A 23228-nucleotide genomic window follows, 5' to 3' on the forward strand; every position below is an offset into this window, starting at 1 on the left:
GTAGTCATGTTACCTGCTAATGTAATTGATGAAGTTGATCCGACGATTTGTATGGGGTGGTTCTGAGCAACAACCAAAACTCTCATTGGTTAATTGGAAGACCGTTTGCAAACCTATTAGCTCGGGGGGGTGGGGGGGTAGGTCTACGCGATCTAAAAACACATAACCAGACATTCATGATAAAGCTTGTGGTTCGTCTAGTTTCAGAAGAGAAATCACTATGGGCTCGGATTCTTAGAGATAAATATAATGTTAGCTGTGCATGCCCATCAATGATCAAAAGGAGCTCAAGTTCTTTTGTGTGGCGTTCCTTATCGAAGATTTGGGACCGTGTCTACGACAGCATTTGTTGGGCTATTAGCAATGGTGTTTGTACTAACTTCGTGTGTGATACTTGGATCCCGTCTCTTGGGCCTCTCGTCGCTCATAAAGTTAATGATCTTCCAGCATTTGTGGATGCTTCTGTTTCCAATATGGTAAATGATGATGGGGAGTGAGACTGGTCTATGTTTCAAGATCTACTCTCTCATGGCACATGCCGTAAAATAGCGAGTATTTGTCCCCCCGGGCCTGATGTGTGCACTTGGCGTTGGGCCTCCAATGTTAAATTTTCAGTTGCAGGCGCTTATGAACTTTTATCTGCCGACCTAATGATTTCCACGGAATAGAAATGGGTGGCGGCGTGGAGTTTCAGAGGTCCCCAAAGAGTGAGACTCTTTTTGTGGCTTGTTATGCATGGTCGTCTTCTTACTAATGCTGAGAGATGTCGTAGACATATGGCTGATGATTCATCTTGCAGCAGTTGTGGTGCTTGTGAAGAAAATATGGAACATATCTTTCGTTCCTGTCCCAATGCAGCAGCAGTTTGGGGCTCTCTTGTTCCCCCCAGCATACGCAGCAGGTTTTTCTCCCTGCCTTTTGATATTTGGCTCATGGAAAACCTTAGTGATAAGAATAGAACTGTTGACGGTGATTGGGGCTGCTTATTTGGTTTGGTGGTGTGGAAATTATGGTCTTCTAGGAATGATATTGTATTTCAGGATGCGAGCTTCAATGGTTCAACAATTATAGCTCAGTGTCGAGCTTGGGGAAGGGTTGTTAGATCTAATGAGATTAAGAAGCAGACCGTTAAGAATAGATTCGCTAAGCTCATTCATTGGTTTGCTCCCGCCCCGGGCTACAGGAAATTGAACTCTGATGGTGCAGCTCGACAAAAGAAGCATCTGTTGGTGGGGTTATTAGGAACTCAAATGGAGAGTGGTTTTTGGGATATGCCTGACGCCTTGGGAAAAGCTCTGTGTTGACTGCCGAGTTGTGGGCTATATACGATGTGTGACATCCCTAACCCGAAACTTGCATTATTTTGCATATTATCATATTATTTTGTCATTGCATAATAAATTATCATTTATACTATATAGATATTAAGTGTGCCATAAAGGATATATTTATGGTTATGATCGACTCACTATAATCGAATATATAGATAGTTTTCATATACGGAAATCATTAAATAGATGTATATATATATTGTATTATAGTATAAAATACCACGTATATATAAATAATTATGTAAATGTGTGTGCATGTGTACTATATAGTACTACTAATTATGTACGTACAGATATATATTAGTACATAGAAAATGATAGTAATCCTAAATCAATATAATATAAATAATAGTTGTAACATTGCTTGAAATAAAATGTGTTAGTATGTACGTGGCTACTAAGTAATAGTGCCACTAATCTTATAGGACAAATGTCAAATAAATGGACTATAATTTGCATGTTGCTATTTATTTTAATATTTATAATTATTATCAGTAGCTTTAAGTTATTACTTTTCAATAACCACTTTTGCCTACTTATATAATCACACGTATAGTCAGTGAGCAAAGAAAAAAATAAAAAGAGAAAGGGAAACAGAATGATGCATAGTTAGTAGAGGAAAATTAGAAGAAGAAAGGAAATAAGAATTGTGGATCGCAAAACCAGAATCAGAATTTAGTTCAATTATTTATCAGGTGTGTATAAATCACACTTTTAATTTTATATGTGATATTTGAGTGATTGCTAATTGTTGAATTTGATTGAGTAATTGAAGTATATGGTGTGAAATTTACATGGATATGTTTTATATATTATGTTGGAATTATTTGATTGAATATAATATAGATATGTAGTTGATGACATTGATATATGTTACATGTGGTTTTGAAAGTACATGAATCATGTGATTAAAGAGGATCTGTGACAGCCTTGCACTGGATCTGAAATATTAGAGGGACCTATGAGTCCAAATACAGAGGGACCTATGAGTCCAATACAGAGGGACCTTCGGGTCAAATACAGAGGGACCTATGAGTCCAATTACAGAGGGACCTTCGGGTCATAGAGGAATCCCGGACAGATACCAGACTTGATTTGTCACAGAATAATAAACTGCGCAAAGTGGCATAATGCATATTTATATGAATTATTTTTAATATATGTTGTTTATTGTTAAATATTTTGGCTAGAGAATATGTTTGATTTTCGTGATGTGAAATTAAAGGTATGGTTTATATATACTGAGTTGTGGCTCATATAAACCACTAATATTTTTCAGGAATAAGAGATTAGTGAAGTTTTTGGTTGACGTTGGTCGTAGGAACTGCACGTGTTATCAGGTTCGGCGGCTGACGCGTTTTGACAACCTTCTCCTCCTCATCAGTTTTGCATGTAGATAAATGTATATTCTATAGAGTGGTGAGAAGGTCCTACTATAGTTTAGAAAGTTTAAAATATGTACTTGATCAATAGGGGTTTTGAAACTATATAATATGTGTGCTTTATGTACTCGAAATGTGGTTATTTGTTTTAAAGTTTGAATTTTTTTATAGTAAGTGCATACGTCATAAGAGTTGAGGTTTGACAGTTTAGGTGGTATCAGAGCGGGGATAGAATCCCGATGGGACATAGCATTCATGCATATCATATGATAAGTTTTAGTTATAAGTTGCATCACATTTGAATTATCAGGAACATGGGCATTCATGAACATGTGTCACCGAGGAGAGAAGGGTCAGCCGCCTTGCATCATTCATTAACTGTTCAAGGATCTCATATACCTGCTGCATCATCTGGGGATAACCAGCAAATACCTAGAGTGGTTGAACAAGAAGTACAAGGGCCAATGATGAGGCAAAGAGGTAGAAACTTTAAAGAGCTCCGAAAAATGGGTGCGGTTGACTTTTATGGGACTACTGATCCAGCTGAGGCTGAGATATGGCTGAAGAGGGTAGAACGTGTGTTCAATCAGATGGATTGTATTCTAGAAGAACGTTTTGATTATGCAGTGTCTCTTCTTCAATGCGATGCTTACTATTGGTGGGAGACAGTCCCACAAGCCATGATACAACCTCCCGTACTTAGTTGGGATGACTTTCTTAGAGAATTCAGTAATAAATATATGCCGGCGGTGTATTGTGATGAGAAGCAGAAAGAGTTTTTGTCCCTTAAGCAAGGAGCTATGTCTGTTGCTGACTATGAAGTGAAGTTTACTCAGCTTTCTCGATATGCATCTGCATTGTTGCCTACAGAACAAGATAAGTGCAGACGTTTTGAAGATGGACTGATATACGAGATAAGAAGTAAGATTACACCTTCAGATCTTCACACTTATAATGATTTACGGGCAGCAGCTATTCGAGCTGAGAGACTGGTGAAAAAAAGACAAGTTTATCTTCAGAGACAGAAGAGAGGACCACCACCGTATGTTGGCGAGTCATATTCTAGAATTCCAAGGCGACAAGGTTCCTTTTCATCAATGTCGAATTTTAGTAGAGTAAGTCCATCTGCTAAGAGAGGTGGACGTGTACCATCTTTTAATCCCGAGTGGGGATAGGGATCTGCTATGACAGCACATGCACGACCTTTATGCACGCATTGTGGGCGACCACATACAGGGGAGTGTCGAACCAGGGGCTTGCTATCACTGCGGACAACAAGGACATTATTATAGAGAATGCACACTTCAACCTGACAGAATATTAGGTGGTAGAGCAATGACGGAACCAACAGTACAAAATGGGCGACTAGCAGCATCAAGTAGAGGTTTTGGTCGAGGTCGTGGACAAGGACATGCTATAAATGCTATTATAGGCAGAGGACGAGGACAGTCAGAGGCACAAGGATCTACACTCCAGGGACATGCTCGTGTGTTTGCTATAACTCAAGATGAGGCATCTAGAGCACCCGAGGTCATTACTGGTACACTTTACTTATTTGACGTCTATGATATATACATTGATAGATCCGGGATCTACGCATTCATTTATATCACCTGTCATAGCATCACATATGCATAAAGAATCTGAACCTCTAGAACATAGCTTAGGTGTACACACACCTTTGGGTGAAGTTATTTCAGTATATACAGTTTATCGAGATTGTGTGTAAAAGTAAATTCAGTAGAACTGCTAGCAGATTTGATTCCCTTGTTTATACATGAGTTTGATATTATACTGGGTATGGATTGGTTGTCGCGCCACCGGGCTAAGGTTGACTGTTATGCTAAAGAAGTGATGATAGAATCTTCAGGACGAGATCGTGTGATATTCTACGGCAATCGACAAATTGTTCCAACTTGTCTTATTTCAGCTACATCGGCTTTTCGATTAATACGAGGTGGATGTGAGGCATACCTTGCTCATGTTATAGAGTGTGCTACAGTTCTTGATAATGTGAAAGATATTCCTGTTGTTAAAGATTTTCCTGATGTTTTTCCTGAAGATTTACCTGGATTGCCACCTGATCGAGAGACAGAGTTTACTATTGAGTTGCTACCTGGTACTGCATCTATTTCGATTCCTCCTTATCGGATGTCTTTATTGGAGTTGCAAGAGTTGAAGAAACAATTACAAGAATTGTTAGATAAGGGATTTGTACGACCTAGTGTTTCACCTTGGGGAGCACCAGTATTATTTGTGAAGAAGAAAGATGGCACATTGCGACTTTGTATAGACTATCGAAAGTTGAATCAAGTGACGGTGAAGAATAAATATCCATTGCCGAGAATAGAAGATTTGTTTGATCAACTTCAGGGTGCACAAGTGTTTTCAAAGATAGATCTTCGATCAGGATACCATCAGCTGAAGATAGCTAAAGAGGATATTCCAAAGACAGCTTTTCGGACACGATATGGCCATTATGAATTTTTGGTGATGCCTTTCGGACTGACAAATGCACCTGCAGCTTTTATGGCACTAATGAACAAAGTATTTCAACCATTTCTGGATCAGTTTGTGATTGTTTTTATCGATGATATATTGGTTTACTCGCGAAGTAAGGAGGATCATGTCAATCACTTGCAATTAGTACTACAAGTTCTGCGAGATAAACAACTGTATGCAAAGTTGAGTAAATGCGAGTTTTGGCTAGATCATGTGGTATTCTTAGGACACGTGGTGTCAGGACGAGGAATAGAAGTGGATCCTCGAAAGATTGAAGCAGTCGTGAACTGGAAAGTGCCAACTACTGTCACAGAGGTTCGAAGTTTCCTAGGTATGGCTGGATATTACAGACGTTTTGTGGAAGGATTCTCAATTATTGCAGGACCAATGACAAAGTTGTTACGAAAGAATGCTCCTTTCACATGGAATGAAGAATGTCAGAAGAGTTTTGATGAGTTGAAGCATCGATTGACTACGGCACCTATATTAACTATTCCCACAGGTACAGGGGGATTTGTTGTTTATAGTGACGCTTCTCAACAGGGACTCGGTTGTGTTTTAATGCAAAATGGAAAGGTAATCGCTTATGCCTCGCGACAACTACGAGTACATGAAGTTTCTTATCCTGTTCACGATCTAGAGTTGGCTGCTGTTGTTTTTGCCTTGAAGATTTGGCGTCATTATCTTTATGGAGAAACATTTCGAATTTTTACCGATCATAAAAGTTTGAAATATTTGATGAGTCAGAAGGAGTTGAATATGAGACAAAGACGGTGGATGGAGTTGCTTAAAGATTATGATTGTACCATTGAATACCATCCTGGGAAGGCGAATGTTGTTGCAGATGCGTTGAGTCGAAAGTCAAGTAGTATGATAGCACATATGCAGGTAACACCATTATCAGAGTTGGTTGCTCTTCGAAATTTGAATGCAAGATTACAGCTAGACATTAGTGAAGGTTTGATAGCTACTCTAGAAATTCGCCCAGTATTGAGACAACGAATTCAAGATGCTCAACCAAAGGATGAAAAATTTGTGGAGATCATTGATGGAGTACGACAAGGTAAAGATACACCGTTTACTCTACAAGATGATACTTTGATGTTTGGTAGTAGACTATGCGTACCAGATGTTGATAATCTTCGCCGAGAAATTCTAGATGAGGCACATAATGCACCTTATGCAATGCATCCAGGAACGACAAAAATGTATCATACTATGAGGCAACATTATTGGTGGCCAAGGATGAAAAAGGAGGTGGCAGAGTTTGTTTCAAAGTGTTTAACGTGCCAACAGGTTAAAGCAGAACATCAAGCACCCGCAGGTTTGTTGAAACCTTTAACGATTCCGGTATGGAAATGGGAACGCATTACGATGGATTTTGTTACAGGGTTACCGAGAACACAAAAAGGAAATGATGCTATTTGGATGATTGTGGATAGACTAACTAAATCAGCACACTTCTTGCCTATACGATGGGGTTGTTCGTTAGATCAGTTAGCTGAAATGTATGTGAAGGAAGTGGTACGCTTGCATGGTATTCCAGTATCTATTGTGTCTGATAGAGATCCACGATTTACTTCTCGATTTTGGGAAAGTTTTCAGACAGCTATGGGAACTCGCCTACATTTTAGTACTGCTTTTCATCCTCAAACAGATGGTCAGTCAGAGAGAACTATACAGACGTTGGAAGAAATGCTTCGTGCGTGTGTTATTGAATTTCAGGGCTCATGGGATAAGTATATTCCACTGATGGAGTTTGCGTATAATAATCAATTTCACAGCAGTATTGGAATGGCACCATATGAAGCATTATATGGCAGAAAATGTAGAAGTCCAGTATATTGGGACAAGGAAGGCTTGGAGATTATAGAAGGACCAGAGATTGTTCAAGAAACTATTTCCAAGATTGACGTCATTAAAAGTAGGTTGAAGGCAACACAAGACAGACAGAAGAGTTATTATGATAAGCATCGGAAAGAGATGGAATATAAAGTGGGAGATAAAGTGTTTCTGCGAGTTTCACCATGGAAAGGAGTTATGCGTTTCGGACAAAAAGGTAAGTTGAGTCCTCGTTACATTGGGCCGTATGATATTGTCGAAAGAGTTGGACCATTGGCGTATAGGTTAGCACTACCTCCGGAATTAGCACAGATTCATAATGTTTTTCACGTCAGTATGCTTCGACGTTATCGATCTGATCCTTCACATGTTCTAAAAGATCCTGAGATACAGATTTGTGAAAATTTAAGTTATATAGAAGAACGTGTCAACATAGTAGACTGCCAAATAAAACAACTACGAAGAAAAGATATCCCAATGGTGAAAATTATTTGGAAAAATCACGGAGTTGAAGAAGCGACTTGGGAGACAGAGGAAAAGATGAGAAAGAACTATCCACATCTGTTTACGGGTTAGCAATTTCATTGACTATGTCAACTTAGAAAGAAATGAATTTTGTGGACAAAATTCTTAAAGAGGGGAAGAGTTGTGACATCCCTAACCCGAAACTTGCATTAGTTGTAACATTGCTTGAAATAAAATGTGTTAGTATGTACGTGGCTACTAAGTAATAGTGCCACTAATCTTATAGGACAAATGTCAAATAAATGGACTATAATTTGCATGTTGCTATTTATTTTAATATTTATAATTATTATCAGTAGCTTTAAGTTATTACTTTTCAATAACCACTTTTGCCTACTTATATAATCACACGTATAGTCAGTGAGCAAAGAAAAAAATAAAAAGAGAAAGGGAAACAGAATGATGCATAGTTAGTAGAGGAAAATTAGAAGAAGAAAGGAAATAAGAATTGTGGATCGCAAAACCAGAATCAGAATTTAGTTCAATTATTTATCAGGTGTGTATAAATCACACTTTTAATTTTATATGTGATATTTGAGTGATTGCTAATTGTTGAATTTGATTGAGTAATTGAAGTATATGGTGTGAAATTTACATGGATATGTTTTATATATTATGTTGGAATTATTTGATTGAATATAATATAGATATGTAGTTGATGACATTGATATATGTTACATGTGGTTTTGAAAGTACATGAATCATGTGATTAAAAAGGATCTGTGACAGCCTTGCACTGGATCTGAAATTTTAGAGGGACCTATGAGTCCAAATACAGAGGGACCTATGAGTCGAATACAGAGGGACCTTCGGGTCGAATACAGAGGGACCTATGAGTCCAATTACAGAGGGACCTTCGGGTCATAGAGGAATCCCGGGCAGATACCAGACTTGATTTGTCACAGAATAATAAACTGCGCAAAGTGGCATAATGCATATTTATATGAATTATTTTTAATATATGTTGTTTATTGTTAAATATTTTGGCTAGAGAATATGTTTGATTTTCGTGATGTGAAATTAAAGGTATGGTTTATATATACTGAGTTGTGGCTCATATAAACCACTAATATTTTTCAGGAATAAGAGATTAGTGAAGTTTTTGGTTGACGTTGGTCGTAGGAACTGCACGTGTTATCAGGTTCGGCGGCTGACGCGTTTTGACAACCTTCTCCTCCTCCTCATCAGTTTTGCATGTAGATAAATGTATATTCTATAGAGTGGTGAGAAGGTCCTACTACAGTTTAGAAAGTTTAAAATATGTACTTGATCAATAGGGGTTTTGAAACTATATAATATGTGCGCTTTATGTACTCGAAATGTGGTTATTTGTTTTAAAGTTTGAATTTATTTATAGTAAGTGCATACGTCATAAGAGTTGAGGTTTGACACGATGGCTTAAAGCTTGCATGAGAATACAAACTTCAAAATGTTGTTGTGGAATGTGACAATATAACCGTAGTGCTCATGGTTAACTAAAAGAGAAATGAAGGTTGCAACTATAACATTGTTAGACACATTTGGGCTTTGATTGATAAAGAGTGGCATGTAGAGGTTAAGCATGCCTATCGCGAAGCAAACCGGGTGGCAGACTTGATTTATAGCTAACTGGGGTTTGAAGATGCACGGATCTTTCGACTGCTAAACGATCCTCCAGGAGACGTCGGCCATCTACTTCAGCTAAATAAGATAGGTGAGCCCGTCTCATGATCTGTTGCTGCCTAAGCATTTGTATCCCTAGAGCTTTGGCTCTCCTCTTGTAACAAAAAAAAAAGTGAAGTCTTCTCTATATTATTATCTCTCTTACTTTACTATTTCTACATTTTAGTTATTTATTATTATTTTTATAAAACAAGTGCAAAATAATAAATGTGACTATTAATGCGAACACGAAGTAGTATGAATTATGGAGTTCTTTTATTGAAATGGCTGATGCCAATAAAAGATAACAATATAGAAATCCCCAAAAAAATGGGATTAGTTTCCAAAATCTCACCCTCTCGTTAATGTCGATAAAATTAATAAACAAAGTCAACATAGATCTCTATGTTACAAACCCTAGGGTAAATATGTTTGATTCAACTTATTTTAACACGAGTAATACTCATAAGTGTACGGGACTAGTGAACAAATAATAAACAAGAGTATCGTATCTCAAAAGACTAATAGTATCAACTTAACTACCGTAAATCAATTTTAACTTCTATGCTAACGAATATGCTCTCAAATCATGCCTCATGCAATGTCTTTCTCCAAATTTAAATCACTATCTACTTAATTTGATTAAAAAAGGTCTTTTATTTTTATTGTAATGTAAGCTCTTTGTTAAGGTGGAGAAAAATTGGCTAAAAGAATGCCTAAAATCTCAAAGCAAAGATTATTACAAAAATCAACTTTTAGACTATTGCCATCGAACTCGAGGGGACAGCTAACGGATCGTTGGATCTCTGTCGATCACTGACTCGTTCGGCAGCTGTTAACTTAAGCCTGTTTCCTTTGATTTTCAATTTCGGCATCGTTTCCTAATTCTATTTTACATTTTCTCACAAACGATGTCAAAATACCAATTTGTACTCCCCCCGTCCTATTAAATATGCAACATTTGAGAATGAGCATGGATTTTTATGTAGTGTTGTTTTGTGAGTTAATGAAGAGAGAGTAAGGTAAGAGAGATGAAAAAGTAGAGATAGAGATGTTTCCATTTTAGGAAACGTTTCATTTTTAATGAGACAATCTAAAAAGGAAAACATTTCATTTTTAATAGGATAGAGGAAGTATAAAATAAGCAATTAAAGATATATTTTGCATGTATGACATTCAAAACGAGCTAAATCTAGCTCTTAAAAACATTTAAATTTTTTTATCATTAATATTCCCCTCGTCCCACAAAAGATGTTACACTTGTGGAACGACATGTTATATGAGGTTTTGTTTTGTGTGTTGGGTGGAAAAAGAAAAATATAATATTTATTTTATTGTGAGAGAGAACTTTTTCTGAAAATGAAATTGTGACGTCTTTAATGGGACAACTAAAAAGGAGAGCGTGACATCTTTTTATGGGACGGAAGGAGTACACGGTAAGTGTATAAATGCCATTGTCGAGCCGTTAAAAACAATTTATTGGACACACCTGCTCATAGTTCCATATGAATATATGATATGTCTATACTAGTGAATAATACATCCGTTCTAAAATATAGACAAACTTGTAAATGATACACATTTTAATGTGCAATTGGTAAAATAAAAAAAGATAGAAAAAATAGTAAGAGAGAGGAAAAAGATAGTAGAAGTGGTGTTTATGGATTATGATATCCACATTAATATATTATTAAAAACTTTTCATTTTTAAATTTGGTCTAATTTTAACACGAAACAAATCTATGTTTTGAAAATTGGAGTATTTTCTTAGTGTTTATTTAGAAAAACAAATAAAACAAAAAATCGTAATTAATCAATTAGATTCAAGTGCAGTCTGCAAAGCGCTTCTTTTTGTTTTCTCAGCGCGCTTCCTCTGCAATTCAAATCCAATACAGACGAAGAGATACAGTCGTAACCCTGTTGACTTATTTTCAAATTTTCCACTCACATACCTTAATCAACAAATCTTTAATCCATCCATAGCCTTCTTTTTCTCTCATTCCTTTTTCCAATTTTGCAGTCATTTCCCTTGTCCGGCTGATTAAAGCTGAAACCTTTCAGTTTCAATTTGAGGTTTTTCTCAAAAAGAGGCGTCTATCAAAATCTTGCAATTAAACTGACAGATCTTTTCCAAAAAAGTTAAGCATTTCATGGATGGTGAGGATTGGGTTCAGAATCAGTCTCCAAACCACAGATCTGAATCAAAGGTTGGATTTTTCTTTATCTTCGAAATTGATATTTGTTTTAATAGAGCTTTTGGTTTTGATTTGATTGGAACAGAAAAGGGGTAGCGTTGAAATTCAAGAAACATCCGAAACTTCTCAAAAGAGTGTTAAAATGGGCGATCTTGAACCAGTTTTTCGAGCCGAAGGTATATTTGTTGTTGTATTTTCTTCAACTAATTTTACTGTTTTATTTGGATTTGGATATTGTATTACTGATTATGATTAACCTTTTACATTCGATAAAATCAATTACTTCCCCTCTTTTGTTTGTTTGTGTTGATTTAAGTGAACAATATGTTTCGTTCTGTTCTGTTGTATGTACTAGCATCTATTGAACTCTTTGCCATTTGTTGGATTAAATTAAAACTAAAACATGAAATTGATCAATTCAGCAATTCCAGATTCCAGAGAGCTTGATCTGAATGTTCGTGTTGGCTCCACCAGTTATGTGGTTACTGGCGATGATCCAGCACGTGTTGATGAATCAAACAACCTTCCTGCGTCTGAGAAGGAAGATGTCCTAACTAAGGCTAGAGGGTTTGATTTGGACCTAAATGCTGCAGATGTTTCGAGTTCTATCAATGAGTCCATCTATCCTTGTAAAATGAACAAGCATTTGAGGTCGAGGGAGGACTCGGACTGTGTCAGTTCAGTAGGCCCATTGGATACAAAGGATCCAATGAGAGTCTGGAAGGGCTTGAAGCAAAATAATTACTTGTCTGCACCTTATGGGGCTCCACCGGGTACCCTGTCAAAGACGCGTGGAAGGAAGAAATCTAGCAACGATGTAATGAAGAAGAAAATTGAACGTGCAATGAAAGAACAGGTTGATAGATTTGCTAGAGTTGCTGCACCAAGTGGTTTGCTTAATGGGCTTAATCCTGGGATCATTAACCATGTGAGAAACAGTAAACAGGTTCACTCTATTATAGAGGCATTAGTGAGATCAGAAAAGGACGAAAGTCTAATTTCAGGAAGCAAGAGACATAATCAGATCAAGACTGGTGCACATGAACTCTCTGATAGAAGAGAAGCTATAGATGTGCGTGGTTTTGGAAAACAGATCGCTGGGCTTGATCATGGGGATGCTTTACTAGGAAGAAGGCAGATGAGTGATTATGCATTCTTCTCGAAATCTTTATATCCAAATACGGGGATCACAAGAGGCGACGGTGAATCACATATGGGGTACGCAAGAACATCATCCGTAGCAATTGGCATGGAGAATGCCAGTTGCTTGTCAAGTGATGAATCTGCAAACATTAGCAGTGTTACTTCGCTTTCTCTAAAAGGTTGCTTACTTGTGTTCTTCTTTTTGTGGTTTGAGACATGTTAGTTTCGAGGCTCAAGGAGGTGATGCTTTTAGCACGAGCTTGCGTTACACATTCAGTCTTAACTATTTTAGCAAAATACAGAAAGCTCTATAGCTTATGTTGATTTTGTTTCGTTTTCAGCTGCCAATATAGCTTCACAATGGTTGGAACTTCTACATCAAGATATAAGAGGGCGTCTTGCAGGCAGGGTTTTTCTTTTCAATAAAATTAAGTTTCATAGTGGCTGTTTAGGCTTTAGATATATTTTCTAATCGAGATTGGTCTCTCCATGCAGCATTAAGACGAAGTAAAAAAAGAGTTCGTGCAGTTATTACCACGGAATTACCCCTCCTAATATCCAGAGAGTTTTTGTCTGACCAAGAAAATGATTTACAAATGATTAATTCTACTGCTGATGCTCACTCTGATAGATGGAGCACTCTCTTTGGGCAAATGGATAAAGCACTTTCCGAAGAAGAGCGCCATCTGGTGAGGTTTCTTATATGTACTAGAATAATCCATGTTTGGGATCTGTATTTGCAACTGCTTCAGGCATTCCCAACTTTACCGGCTATCATGTCTAAGCTATTAGTTCTTTGTATTTCGGTGATTTGACATATTTGTCGCTCTGTTTGATTGGATGTATATTTGAATGTTGCCTAGTTATCGTGGGTCCTTCTCTGCACTTATATTATGCTATCATTATTTGGTGAATTATAGTTATTTTCCTCCTAATTTTGATGTCCTCCCGTTCGTTGATGCATTTCTTATTTTTTTCCCCTATTTTTTCGAGAGTTTTAAATTCTTTGATAGACTATTTGGCCACCTCTAGACCACCCAGCATGTGTGATCTGAATCATGGCTTTATTTCTTTGGATCGATCGTGTTCTTCACAAATGCACGGCTTTTAATCTTTCATGTATAAAGTTACTGTCTTATATCCTCGTCATAAGAGCTATATATGAATATGATCTCTTATCTCTTCGAATATATTATCAGGAGAATTGGCTGAACCAAGTGAAGGAAATGCAGTCACATTGTGAAATTGGTCTCAGCGCAAATGGTTCGCATCACCCTTCGGAGCAGGCACTTCCTCACAGCAGGTAAGAATATCTGTGTGACCGGCAATGATATCTTTCATGTTAAATCAAAGCCAGAAGCAGTTATTAGCTAAACTGTTGAAAATGCAGATCGGGAGCAGCGGAAGATTCGGAGAAGGATTTAGCTGTAAGGGCTGCTGCTGCTTCGATATATTCGACTTGCAACTTCGTGTTGTCAAGAGAAAACTTGCCTTGTTGCTAGTTACTCATGAGCTTGCTAACTGACATTGATATATTCTTGACTGGACTTGGATAAATATGTTATATGCAGTCCTGTTGAATTTCTTTTAGCATTACTACCATACTAATCTGCAATTTCTAAAATTTTCATTCATGTTTACTAGGATTGTCAAATGAGGTGTTAACAACAACAAATAGCCTACAATAATGTTAATTCACAGCTATTTCTCCCATTACTCAATTTTATCTTCAGGTAAAACCCAGATTCAATCTTGCATACCTCAAAATATTCAAGAGCATGTTGTAGTTTCTCCGTCCCAATTAAGATGAGTCTATTTTTGGGCATGGAAATTAAGAAATTGCATTGAAAAGTGAAAGTGGGGAATAAAATAGGAAAAATAATGAGATTAAAGTACGTGATGGAATAAAATAAGAGAGATTGAATGTTTTGTTGTGTAACAAAAAGGAAATGATTCAATTTAGTTGAGATAATCCAAACAAAATACAATTCAATTTAGTTGGTACCTCTCACCGAGAGGGTATAAAACTGTTTTGAATGGAAATTTATTTACACGAGAAAGACAATGGTATGACTTACAGTATCATATAATCACCATCTTCACTTTTTTTGAGATGTACTCCCTCCGTTCATAGTAATAGGGTCGTTTTTCCATTTCTGTCCGTTCCATAGTAATAGAGTCATTTACCTTTTTAGTAAAAGTCAACACATTTTTCCACATCTACTTTACTTTCTCTTACTTTTTTCTATCTTCATCTCTTTACCTTTTTCATTTTCCACTTTATTCTCTATTTACTTAATTCACCTAACACAATTTTTCTTAATCTCTGTGCCAAAAAGTTTTGCCTCCATTACTATAGAACGGATGGAGTATTTAATTATCACCATCATTATTTTAATTATGCAATTGGTTAGAAATAATTTCCTTGTAACCAAGTTCCGAGTTACAAGCCGATTCAACCATTTGATCTGACATTTTGGAAGAGGTTGAAATCGGTGTAATCACTGAATCACATTTTCACTTCATTTCAATTCGTATAGACTATACTGTTCAGTAAAATTTGAGATTTTCTATATAACATGAAATCTCATATCAACCTCACCAGAACGAGGTTTTATTCTTTTAAAATTGTCACATTTGCCAAAAATTCCAATAAAAATGAACAAATTATTTCTCAAAAATATAAATTAAGAAAACAATTTTGTGGCTGCTGCTGGGATTCGAGCCCAGGTCTCCACGGCCACAACGTGGAATTCTTACCACTAAACTACAGCCACATTATTGGTAAATGTTTCTACCATTATATAATTTAGGCAAAACTGGTGAGGGTTTGTGTTCTCTTTAGTCTTTACAATCTGTCTCTATATTAAAGTGAAGTGGATGACTCACCTAATCTAACTACGTAACACACACACACAGATAGTTATTATTTTTAAATGAAATAAGTGCAAGATCGATTAACATTGTGATCACAGTTGGTTTTGATCGACAAATCCCATTAGCCTCTTAAAACTCAAAGAACATGAATAAAACTGCAGGCCGGACCGCACCCGCCCGCAACCTAGCGCATTAGGGGGGGATGTCTGGGCCGCGCCTGGGGACAAGACAACAGCCTAAGGCCGGGCCTGGTTGCGGCCCAGACCGGCGTTACACAATCCCTGGACGGGATGCGTCGCCGTCCGGCCCATTGTTGGAGGGGGTTCGGGCCGGACCCAAGCCGCAATTTTGAAAGTTTTTTTTTTAAATTCAAAATTTTCTTATAAATAACATCTAAATTTCACACCATTTTCATTTCCAATCTACTTCATTTATCTCCCTCTCAAATTAAATCACTCAAATACATCCGTCAAAATGCCTCCTCGACCTGATCAAAGAGTAATCGAAGCTGACATTGCAAGAATGTTAGAGGAGGCGATGCATGGAATCCAAAAGGAAATAAACAATGTGGTTGCTCGCTACCAAGCTGCTATTCAAGCATGGAATGAACAACACGTCCGCGTACCACGGAATGTCGGACTCCGATGTATATCCACCGAGACCATGAACAAGCTCATTTGCGGCTATTCACCGATTATTTCTCTAGAGATCCTCGATGGAGTGGTCAGATGTTCCACCGTCGGTTCCGGATGCGGAAGCCTTTATTCCTGCGGATCATCAACGCAATTGCAGCTCATGACTCCTATTTCAAGCAAACCACCGATGCTGTTGGCCGGCAAAGTATATCGACTTTGCAGAAATGCACATCTGCCATATGTCAACTCTCTTACGAAACTACTTCAGATATGTTCGACGAGTATCTCCATGTAAGCGATCACACTGGACGAGAGTGCCTAGCTAAATTATGTCTGGCAGTCGTCGAAGCATTCAAGGATACGTACTTGAGAAAGCCAACGACCGATGACACCCGGATGATGGTGAACATGCACGAGCTGCAGGTCCACGACTTCCCTGGGATGCTGGGCAGCATCAACTGTTTGCACTGGCAGTGTAAGAATTGCCCAACAACATGGAGAGAACAGTACACTAGCGGGCACAAGGGCTCATATGTTGGAAAAAACGTGTGGTGAAGGCAAGACTTTTGGCCTCTCATATGGCTAAGTCCTTTGGCCTTTCATCTTGTGTAACCCCCAAAATCTTTATGTAGTGTCTTTATGTATTGATCTTTCATGTCTCCATCTCTAGCCTATATAGGGCATGGATTTATATAGATGGAAAACACATCAAGAAATCATTTTCTATTCTCTCTAGTTCTATACTTCATAGTGTGCATCATAAGAGCATTGTCTAGCTCGATTCTCGGAGCTCTATCAAGTTCGCATGTGCCTAGCGGGTTTGAGGTGTTTCTACACGCTAGGAGGAAGTCGTGTTATCTTTGGGGGCAATACGCCATTCCGTGAGCACTAACCAGGGGCGTAATTTGTCTTGCAGAAAGATGGCTTCCCTCGACTCGACTTATTGTTGGATTGTTATATTTTTATTTTCTTTGTAATTTTTATTACTGTTATTGTTGTTAGTTTCCTTTAGCTTGTAATAGTTAGAGTACCGCCTGTACACGGCTTGAGAATTTCATCCCATTATTTTTAACATCACATTCGACGATCGTGTTGGAGGTTGTTGCCTATCAAAGATTGTGTATCTGACATGCCTACTTTAGTATCGCTGGGTCGAACAACGACTTGAATGTGTGAACGAATCTCTACTATTCAACGATTTATGTGTTAGGCGAACGCCAAACGTAGAGTTCACGGCCAACACCGTCAGTACAGTATGGGCTACTATCTGGCTGATGAGATCTACCCACGATGACTCGTGTTCGTGAAGACAACGTCGAAGACACCCAAAAGCAAGAGGCGGCTCGGAAAGATGTAGAGCGTGCATTCAGAGTCCTCCAAGCACGGTGGAGTATAGTGAAAGGAGCTGCCCGTGGATGAAAACGTCATTCAATCGCCGACATCATGTATGCATAACATGATCGTTGAGGAAGAAGGAGACAACGTCACGACATGGTGCGCCGATGAAAGCTCGAGCACCACCAGTTCATTCGTTGTAAACGACCCTCTAGTGCAGGTTGTTTCTCTCGACATGCGCAATGTTGTGGCCCGTTCAACTGAGATGGGTGATGAAGAAGCACACACTCGCCTCCAAGAGGATCTAATTGAAGAAATTTGGATGCGCGCCAACGTTTTTCAACATTGATGTTATGTTTTAATGTTTTTTTTTTTATTTTAAATTTCTATGTTTTTAATTTTCAATTTTTGAATGAATTATGAATTTCCTGTGATATGATTGCTCAACGTTTTCAATTTTTATGAGTAAAATAGGTTGTAGTTGTGGATAGTACAATTTAATAGTTGGTGCCTGGATGAGGCCTGCAGGGTTATGGGAGTTGTAGCCTGACCCTGAAAATTAGGGAAATGATGACGTGGAGGGGACTTGGGGCCTGGATTCGGGCCAGGGTTAATGATGCTATTAGGATCATGATGGGTTTGTAATATAGTTAATTCTTTAACCTTTCACATGTACTCCCTCCGTCCACGATTTAAAGAACCTTTTTGGCTTGTTAACGATTTATAGAAACTATTTGCTTTATTCCACTTTTAGTATGTGGATCTCACATTCTACCAACTTTTTATACTCACAATTCAATATAAAACTAATGCTTTAAATGAGTATCACATTCCACTCACTTTCTCTCTTTACTTTTATTTACAAAGTTAAACAATTTCTTAAAACCTGTGTCGAATCAAAATGACACTTTAAATGGTGGACGGAGGGAGTAAAAAAAAAATTACAGATAGCGTTTTGATTGGATATCATGGATAAATCATTCAAATTAATATGACTACGTTTGGGATAAATATTGATGATTTGTTTAGAAAAATTAAATACTACTCCCTCCGTTTTAGGTAGTAGAGACACTTCTTTTTTGCACGGAGATTAAGAAAAATTGTGTTAAGTGGGTTAAGCAAAGGAAGAATAAAGTAGGAAATGAAAAAAGGCAAAGAGATAGAGATAGAATAAAGAGAGAATAAAGTAAGTGAGAAGAAATGTGTTGACTTTTACTAAAAAAAAAAATAATTCCACTACTATAAAACTAACCAAAATGGTAAAATGACTCCACTATTATAAAACGGAGGAGTACTGTACAAGTGCCACAAATTATATAAAACTAGTATGAGCTGCACAACCCATTAAATTTTCTTCACACAAAATTGAAAAGACCTTATTAGGTCCGACTTGAATATCACCAACTTTTTTTTTGAAAAGTTGAACACTTTCTCGATAAAAGATGCACATCTATTAGTATCATCAACAACATTCATTATAATCTAAGCCTGAATATGACATAAATCAAAATAGTCAAATATAGAATGATATTCCTTTCCGTATGTACAATAAATTGATACTTTCGGTCGGTATAAAAAGATGCTAGTAATTAATAAAATGATATTTTATTTGTATAAAATGATACTCACTCTGTCCCCGATTTAGCCTTACACTTTTCCATTTCGGCCCGTTCCCAATTAAGAGTCACACTTCATTTTTATTATAAATAGTAAATAGGTTCCACATTCCACTAACTCAATTCACTCACATTTTATTATAAAATCAATATAAAAAAATAGGTCCCACATTCCACAAACTTTTTTAACCAATTTTTCTTTTACATTTCTTAAAACCCGTATCCGGTCAAAGTGTGACTCCTAATCGGGGACGGAGGGAGTATATTTTATTTATAGAATGATAGTTTGAAGATGATTTAAATTCAGCATACTATGACATTTTAGCGAAAATGATATATTTTATTTGTAAAAGGATAGTTTCAAGATGATATAAATTCAGCATATAATGATATTTTAGTGAAAATAATATATTTCGTCTATAAAATACTAGCTCCGTCCCTTAAATTTTGACATACTTTGACCCGGCACGGGTTTGAAGAAAGTAATGGAAAGTGAGATGAAAAAGTTGATGGGATGTGGGTCCTACTTTTAAAGTATTAGTTTTATAATAAAATGTGAGTAAGAATGAGTTAGTGGAATATAGGGTCCACTACCAAAAATGGTAAAAGTGAAGTGTGTCAAATTTTTAGGGACGGACCGAAATGTTAACTGTGTCAAAATTTGGGGGACAGAGATAGTAATAATTTCGGAAGGATTATTATGGTTATCACCCTAATTAGATTTATCATTCTAATGCACTCATGTTATATCCTGAATTTTTCATTTGAGAATTTTTATTAGCTCTATCATATTAAATTGAGAAACAAATCTTGGTAAAACTATATACAAGTATATGGAATATTATATATATACTATATGAATGACTCTTTCAGTCTTATTAACGTTTATATACCTAATTATAATGGGTTAAAAATCAATTTTCGAATTCCTATTTTTCTTCTTGTTTCTCTTTTTCTTGTAACCTTTTGACTTAGTATTTCTTTTGTCTAGAAAGAGGCGACATATAGTGTCACGTGAAGGTTGAATATTATTTGGAGATGATGAATAATACAAGTTCCAGTACGACAAAAAATTAATACACCATAATAACCCCTCAAACAATTCCCCCTACGCAACAATTAATTTAATAGTAAGTCATTAATTCTAGTAGTAATATTTTTAATATGATATTTTTTCAAGGGCGACCTAGCTAAGTCATGAATTCTCCGATAATGGGCCCAAAAGCGACAATTTCTTAGACTACATGGGCGACCTAGCTAAGCTATTTTCGGGGGCTTCGCTTACCGACAATACCATGACCAGTGTCGTTAAGCTAGGCGATGGGCGAGTCCTATGCTTGACCGAGACCCAAAAAGGCTCTATTCTCATCGACCCTGACACGTTAGACACGTTGGGGAAGTTCGAATACACTGACAATTTGGGGGGCCTCATCCAAGCGGCCCACCCAATTGTCACTGATACCGAGTATATTACTTTGTTACCCGACCTAATCAACCCAGGCCACCAAGTCGTCAGGATGAACCCTGGCACCAATGAGAGGAAACTCATGGGGCGTGTCAATTGTCGGGGCAGGCCATCCCCTGGTTGGGTCCATTCCTTCCCGGTCACCGAGAACTATGTGGTGGTCCCGGAGATGCCACTTAGGTATTGTCCACAGAATTTGCTAAAGGCTGAGCCCACAGAATTGTATAAGTTTCAATGGCTCCCTGACTCCAAAGCCTACATGCATGTTATGTGCAAAGCTACTGGCAAGACTGTAAGCTTTTTTTAATAAATTTTTCCTTTTTTATTTATTAAAAATAGTAATTAATGTTTTCTTGTTTAATTAATTATAAGGTGGCGAGTGTGGAGGTTCCTCCGTTTGTGACGTTTCTTTTCATCAATGCTTACGAAGAGACAGATGAAGATGGAAGAGTGACGGCTGTTATTGCTGATTGTTGTGAACATAATGCTGATCCTGCCATTCTTCCAAACCTTTCACTCCATAATCTTCGCTCGTTACACAGCCAAGATGTGTTCCCTGGTGCAAAGTCTGATTAATATCTTTTTATATCTATTTAATTCTTTAATTAATTTGTTGTTTTATGGAGTACTAACTACTACATTAAAATGTGTTGTATATGAAGGGTTGGGAGATTTAGGATTCCAATTGATGGGAGCCCTAATGGGACATTAGAGGCAGCATTGGATCCAAATGAGCATGGGAGAGGCATGGATATGTGTAGCATTAACCCTAACTTTTTGGGGAAGAAATATCGCTATGCATATGCAACTGGTGCAAAAAGGCCTTGCAACTTCCCAAATACCATTACTAAGGTATTCATTCATTAATTAATTTATCCTAATTTCCCATAACACTTCACTTTTGTTTAACATAATTTTGTTTTCTTCATGTATGTAGCTTGATTTAGTGGACAAGAAGGCTAAGAGCTGGTGTGAGGAAGGCTCTATCCCATCCGAGCCCTTCTTCGTTGCTAAGCCGGGTGCCACTGAGGAAGATGATGGTTAGTTTTCTCTTTTTTATGAGAATGCAATCTCATTGTTGTATACTAATAACATATGTACGATTGCAGGTGTTGTGATCTCAATGGTTAGTCAGAAGAATGGTGATGGATTTGCCTTGGTGTTAGATGGAACTACTTTTGAAGAGATTGCTAGAGCTAAATTTCCCTATGGTCTTCCTTATGGGCTGCATGGATGCTGGGTTCCCAAGAATTGATCATTTACCTAATCTACTAGTATTTGGATTTCACAATATTGTAGCAGACCATGCTATTAATTATGTATATTGTGAAATTGTTTTTCCTCCATTATATCTGAAATATGAAAAAGAATCTTGAGTTTTGTCATTTGCATTGATTCTGTGTCATTTCTAATTTGATTGTATTGAATAAGTCCAGTAATTTATTATAAACTTTATACTATTAGTAATATATCGATGATAATACTTATGGTTATATTTCTTAGACGATATTATATACCACGTTTAAAGTTGACGGGAAAGACCAGAAAATGCGGAAAGTGTATGATTTTTGGGAAAAAAACACCCTATTTTCAATTAGTTAAAATGAAAATGTTTTGTTTATGCCACATCTTTTAGAGACATTTTTATTTAGTGAAATGTTAGAAGTTAAAACTGTTCTTTCTGTTTAGGAATTACCAAACGGAAAATTGCAACACTACATCGGAGTAATGTTATTTTTAGATATATTATTTATTGAGTTTTATTATATTTCCAATCTGCGTGACATGTTGATTAGAACAATTAAATGAACGACACAAAACCAGCCCCAAAATCTGCTACAACATGTTTTTCAGCAAGTAAAAATTCCATAGTACATCAATACCAAGTTAGTATAGTGAATTGGTATACCTCACTAATAAATCATTGACAATTGGAAATAAAGAAATGGTACATATGCCACATTAATTAAACACCAATTCAATAAAAATAATTGCACAAAATAGACATTTATTAATTATAGAAAGGGAGATTATATTACTACTATTAAATATGAAAATTATAATCACAAAATATTAGAATAGGCGTGTAATATATAAGTATATTGACTTTTTAATGTAATACTTAATATTTCACACATAAAATTTTAATCAGACTATATTACATTACTTTTCATGCCAAAGAAAAAAAATTATATTAAAACTCCTTGATAGTACTATTTTGAGATTTTAAAAATAAGACCTTTTTTTCTTGTTTTATAAGTATTTATTTATAAACAAAAACTTTACAAAAATAAAAATTAAGAAATCCATTATAATTTTCAATATTTTTTTATTATCATTTAAAAATTTTCATGAAATTTTTAAAATAAGAAAATAAAAAATCAAACTGAAAAATATTACTCCCTCCGTCCCATTTAATATGCAATATTTTTTTTTCGGCACGAGATTTTATGTAATGTTGTTTTGTGAGTTAATGAAAAGTGAGTAAAGTAAGAGAGAAAAAAAAGTAAAGAAAGTATTGTTTCCAGTTTTAGAAACGTTTCATTTTTAATAAGACAGACTAAAAAGTAAAATGTTTCAATTCTAACGGGACAAAGGGAATATTATTTTATATAGAATAGCTTGATGATTACCGAAAATTTTAGTTACATAAAAAATAGTACTACTATCAAAGAATTGTAATATGATTTTTTTTCTTGGCATGACAAATAATGTAATATGATTACTTTTTATGTTTAA

General features: G+C 36.5%; 4 protein-coding genes, 2 long non-coding RNA genes and 1 other non-coding gene across 9 annotated transcripts; 6 read left to right on the top strand and 1 right to left on the bottom strand.

Annotated features, from left to right (window-relative positions):
• The first annotated feature begins 1822 nt into the window (after positions 1-1822).
• Positions 1823-2858, top strand: LOC125191270. Its single transcript, XR_007171073.1, has 2 exons — positions 1823-2026; positions 2611-2858. It is a non-coding gene; the product is annotated as an uncharacterized LOC125191270 (long non-coding RNA).
• A 169-nt stretch (positions 2859-3027) lies between these two features.
• On the top strand, positions 3028-3888 carry LOC125189854. Its single transcript, XM_048087081.1, has one exon. It carries the CDS (start codon positions 3028-3030, stop codon positions 3886-3888), a length of 861 nt encoding a protein of 286 aa, XP_047943038.1.
• Positions 3889-7874: 3986 nt separating this feature from the next.
• On the top strand, positions 7875-8895 carry LOC125186154. Its single transcript, XR_007170367.1, has 2 exons — positions 7875-8078; positions 8663-8895. It is a non-coding gene; the product is annotated as an uncharacterized LOC125186154 (long non-coding RNA).
• A 2205-nt stretch (positions 8896-11100) lies between these two features.
• On the top strand, positions 11101-14151 carry LOC125187458. Of its 3 annotated transcripts, none has more exons than XM_048084056.1 (7): positions 11101-11430; positions 11475-11594; positions 11841-12740; positions 12903-12965; positions 13057-13250; positions 13761-13864; positions 13952-14151. In XM_048084056.1, exons 2-7 carry the CDS (start codon positions 11561-11563, stop codon positions 14061-14063), a joined length of 1407 nt encoding a protein of 468 aa, XP_047940013.1. In that variant the 5' UTR covers positions 11101-11430; positions 11475-11560; the 3' UTR covers positions 14064-14151. The 3 variants fall into 3 exon arrangements, with proteins under 3 accessions (XP_047940013.1, XP_047940011.1, XP_047940012.1); XM_048084054.1 differs by having other exon boundaries at positions 11504-11594; XM_048084055.1 differs by having other exon boundaries at positions 11504-11594; positions 11850-12740.
• Positions 14152-15263: 1112 nt separating this feature from the next.
• TRNAH-GUG lies at positions 15264-15338 on the bottom strand. Its single transcript has one exon. It is a non-coding gene; the product is annotated as a tRNA-His (tRNA).
• Positions 15339-16082: 744 nt separating this feature from the next.
• LOC125189855 lies at positions 16083-16628 on the top strand. The gene has a single exon (XM_048087082.1). It carries the CDS (start codon positions 16083-16085, stop codon positions 16626-16628), a length of 546 nt encoding a protein of 181 aa, XP_047943039.1.
• A 901-nt stretch (positions 16629-17529) lies between these two features.
• LOC125189856 (carotenoid cleavage dioxygenase 8 homolog B, chloroplastic-like) lies at positions 17530-21744 on the top strand. Its single transcript, XM_048087085.1, has 6 exons — positions 17530-17742; positions 20215-20781; positions 20862-21055; positions 21152-21341; positions 21427-21529; positions 21599-21744. The coding sequence occupies exons 1-6, from the start codon at positions 17530-17532 to the stop codon at positions 21742-21744; spliced, it is 1413 nt and encodes a 470-aa protein (XP_047943042.1).
• Positions 21745-23228: the final 1484 nt, after the last annotated feature.

Source organism: Salvia hispanica, chromosome 5 (assembly GCF_023119035.1).
Source record: "Salvia hispanica cultivar TCC Black 2014 chromosome 5, UniMelb_Shisp_WGS_1.0, whole genome shotgun sequence".
Classification (NCBI taxonomy): domain Eukaryota; kingdom Viridiplantae; phylum Streptophyta; class Magnoliopsida; order Lamiales; family Lamiaceae; genus Salvia; species Salvia hispanica.

Coding starts and splice junctions, on each gene's coding strand:
- LOC125187458 (XM_048084054.1), top strand. CDS start 11,374: ATGGATGGTGAGGATTGGGTTCAGAATCAGTCTCCAAACCACAGATCT. Junction 13,251..13,760: donor CCGAAGAAGAGCGCCATCTG/GTGAGGTTTCTT, acceptor ATATATTATCAG/GAGAATTGGCTGAACCAAGT. Junction 13,865..13,951: donor CAGGCACTTCCTCACAGCAG/GTAAGAATATCT, acceptor TTGAAAATGCAG/ATCGGGAGCAGCGGAAGATT.
- LOC125189855 (XM_048087082.1), top strand. CDS start 16,083: ATGTATATCCACCGAGACCATGAACAAGCTCATTTGCGGCTATTCACC.
- LOC125189856 (XM_048087085.1), top strand. CDS start 17,530: ATGATCGTTGAGGAAGAAGGAGACAACGTCACGACATGGTGCGCCGAT. Junction 17,743..20,214: donor AAATTTGGATGCGCGCCAAC/GTTTTTCAACAT, acceptor AGGGCGACCTAG/CTAAGTCATGAATTCTCCGA. Junction 21,056..21,151: donor GATGTGTTCCCTGGTGCAAA/GTCTGATTAATA, acceptor TTGTATATGAAG/GGTTGGGAGATTTAGGATTC.
- LOC125189854 (XM_048087081.1), top strand. CDS start 3,028: ATGGGCATTCATGAACATGTGTCACCGAGGAGAGAAGGGTCAGCCGCC.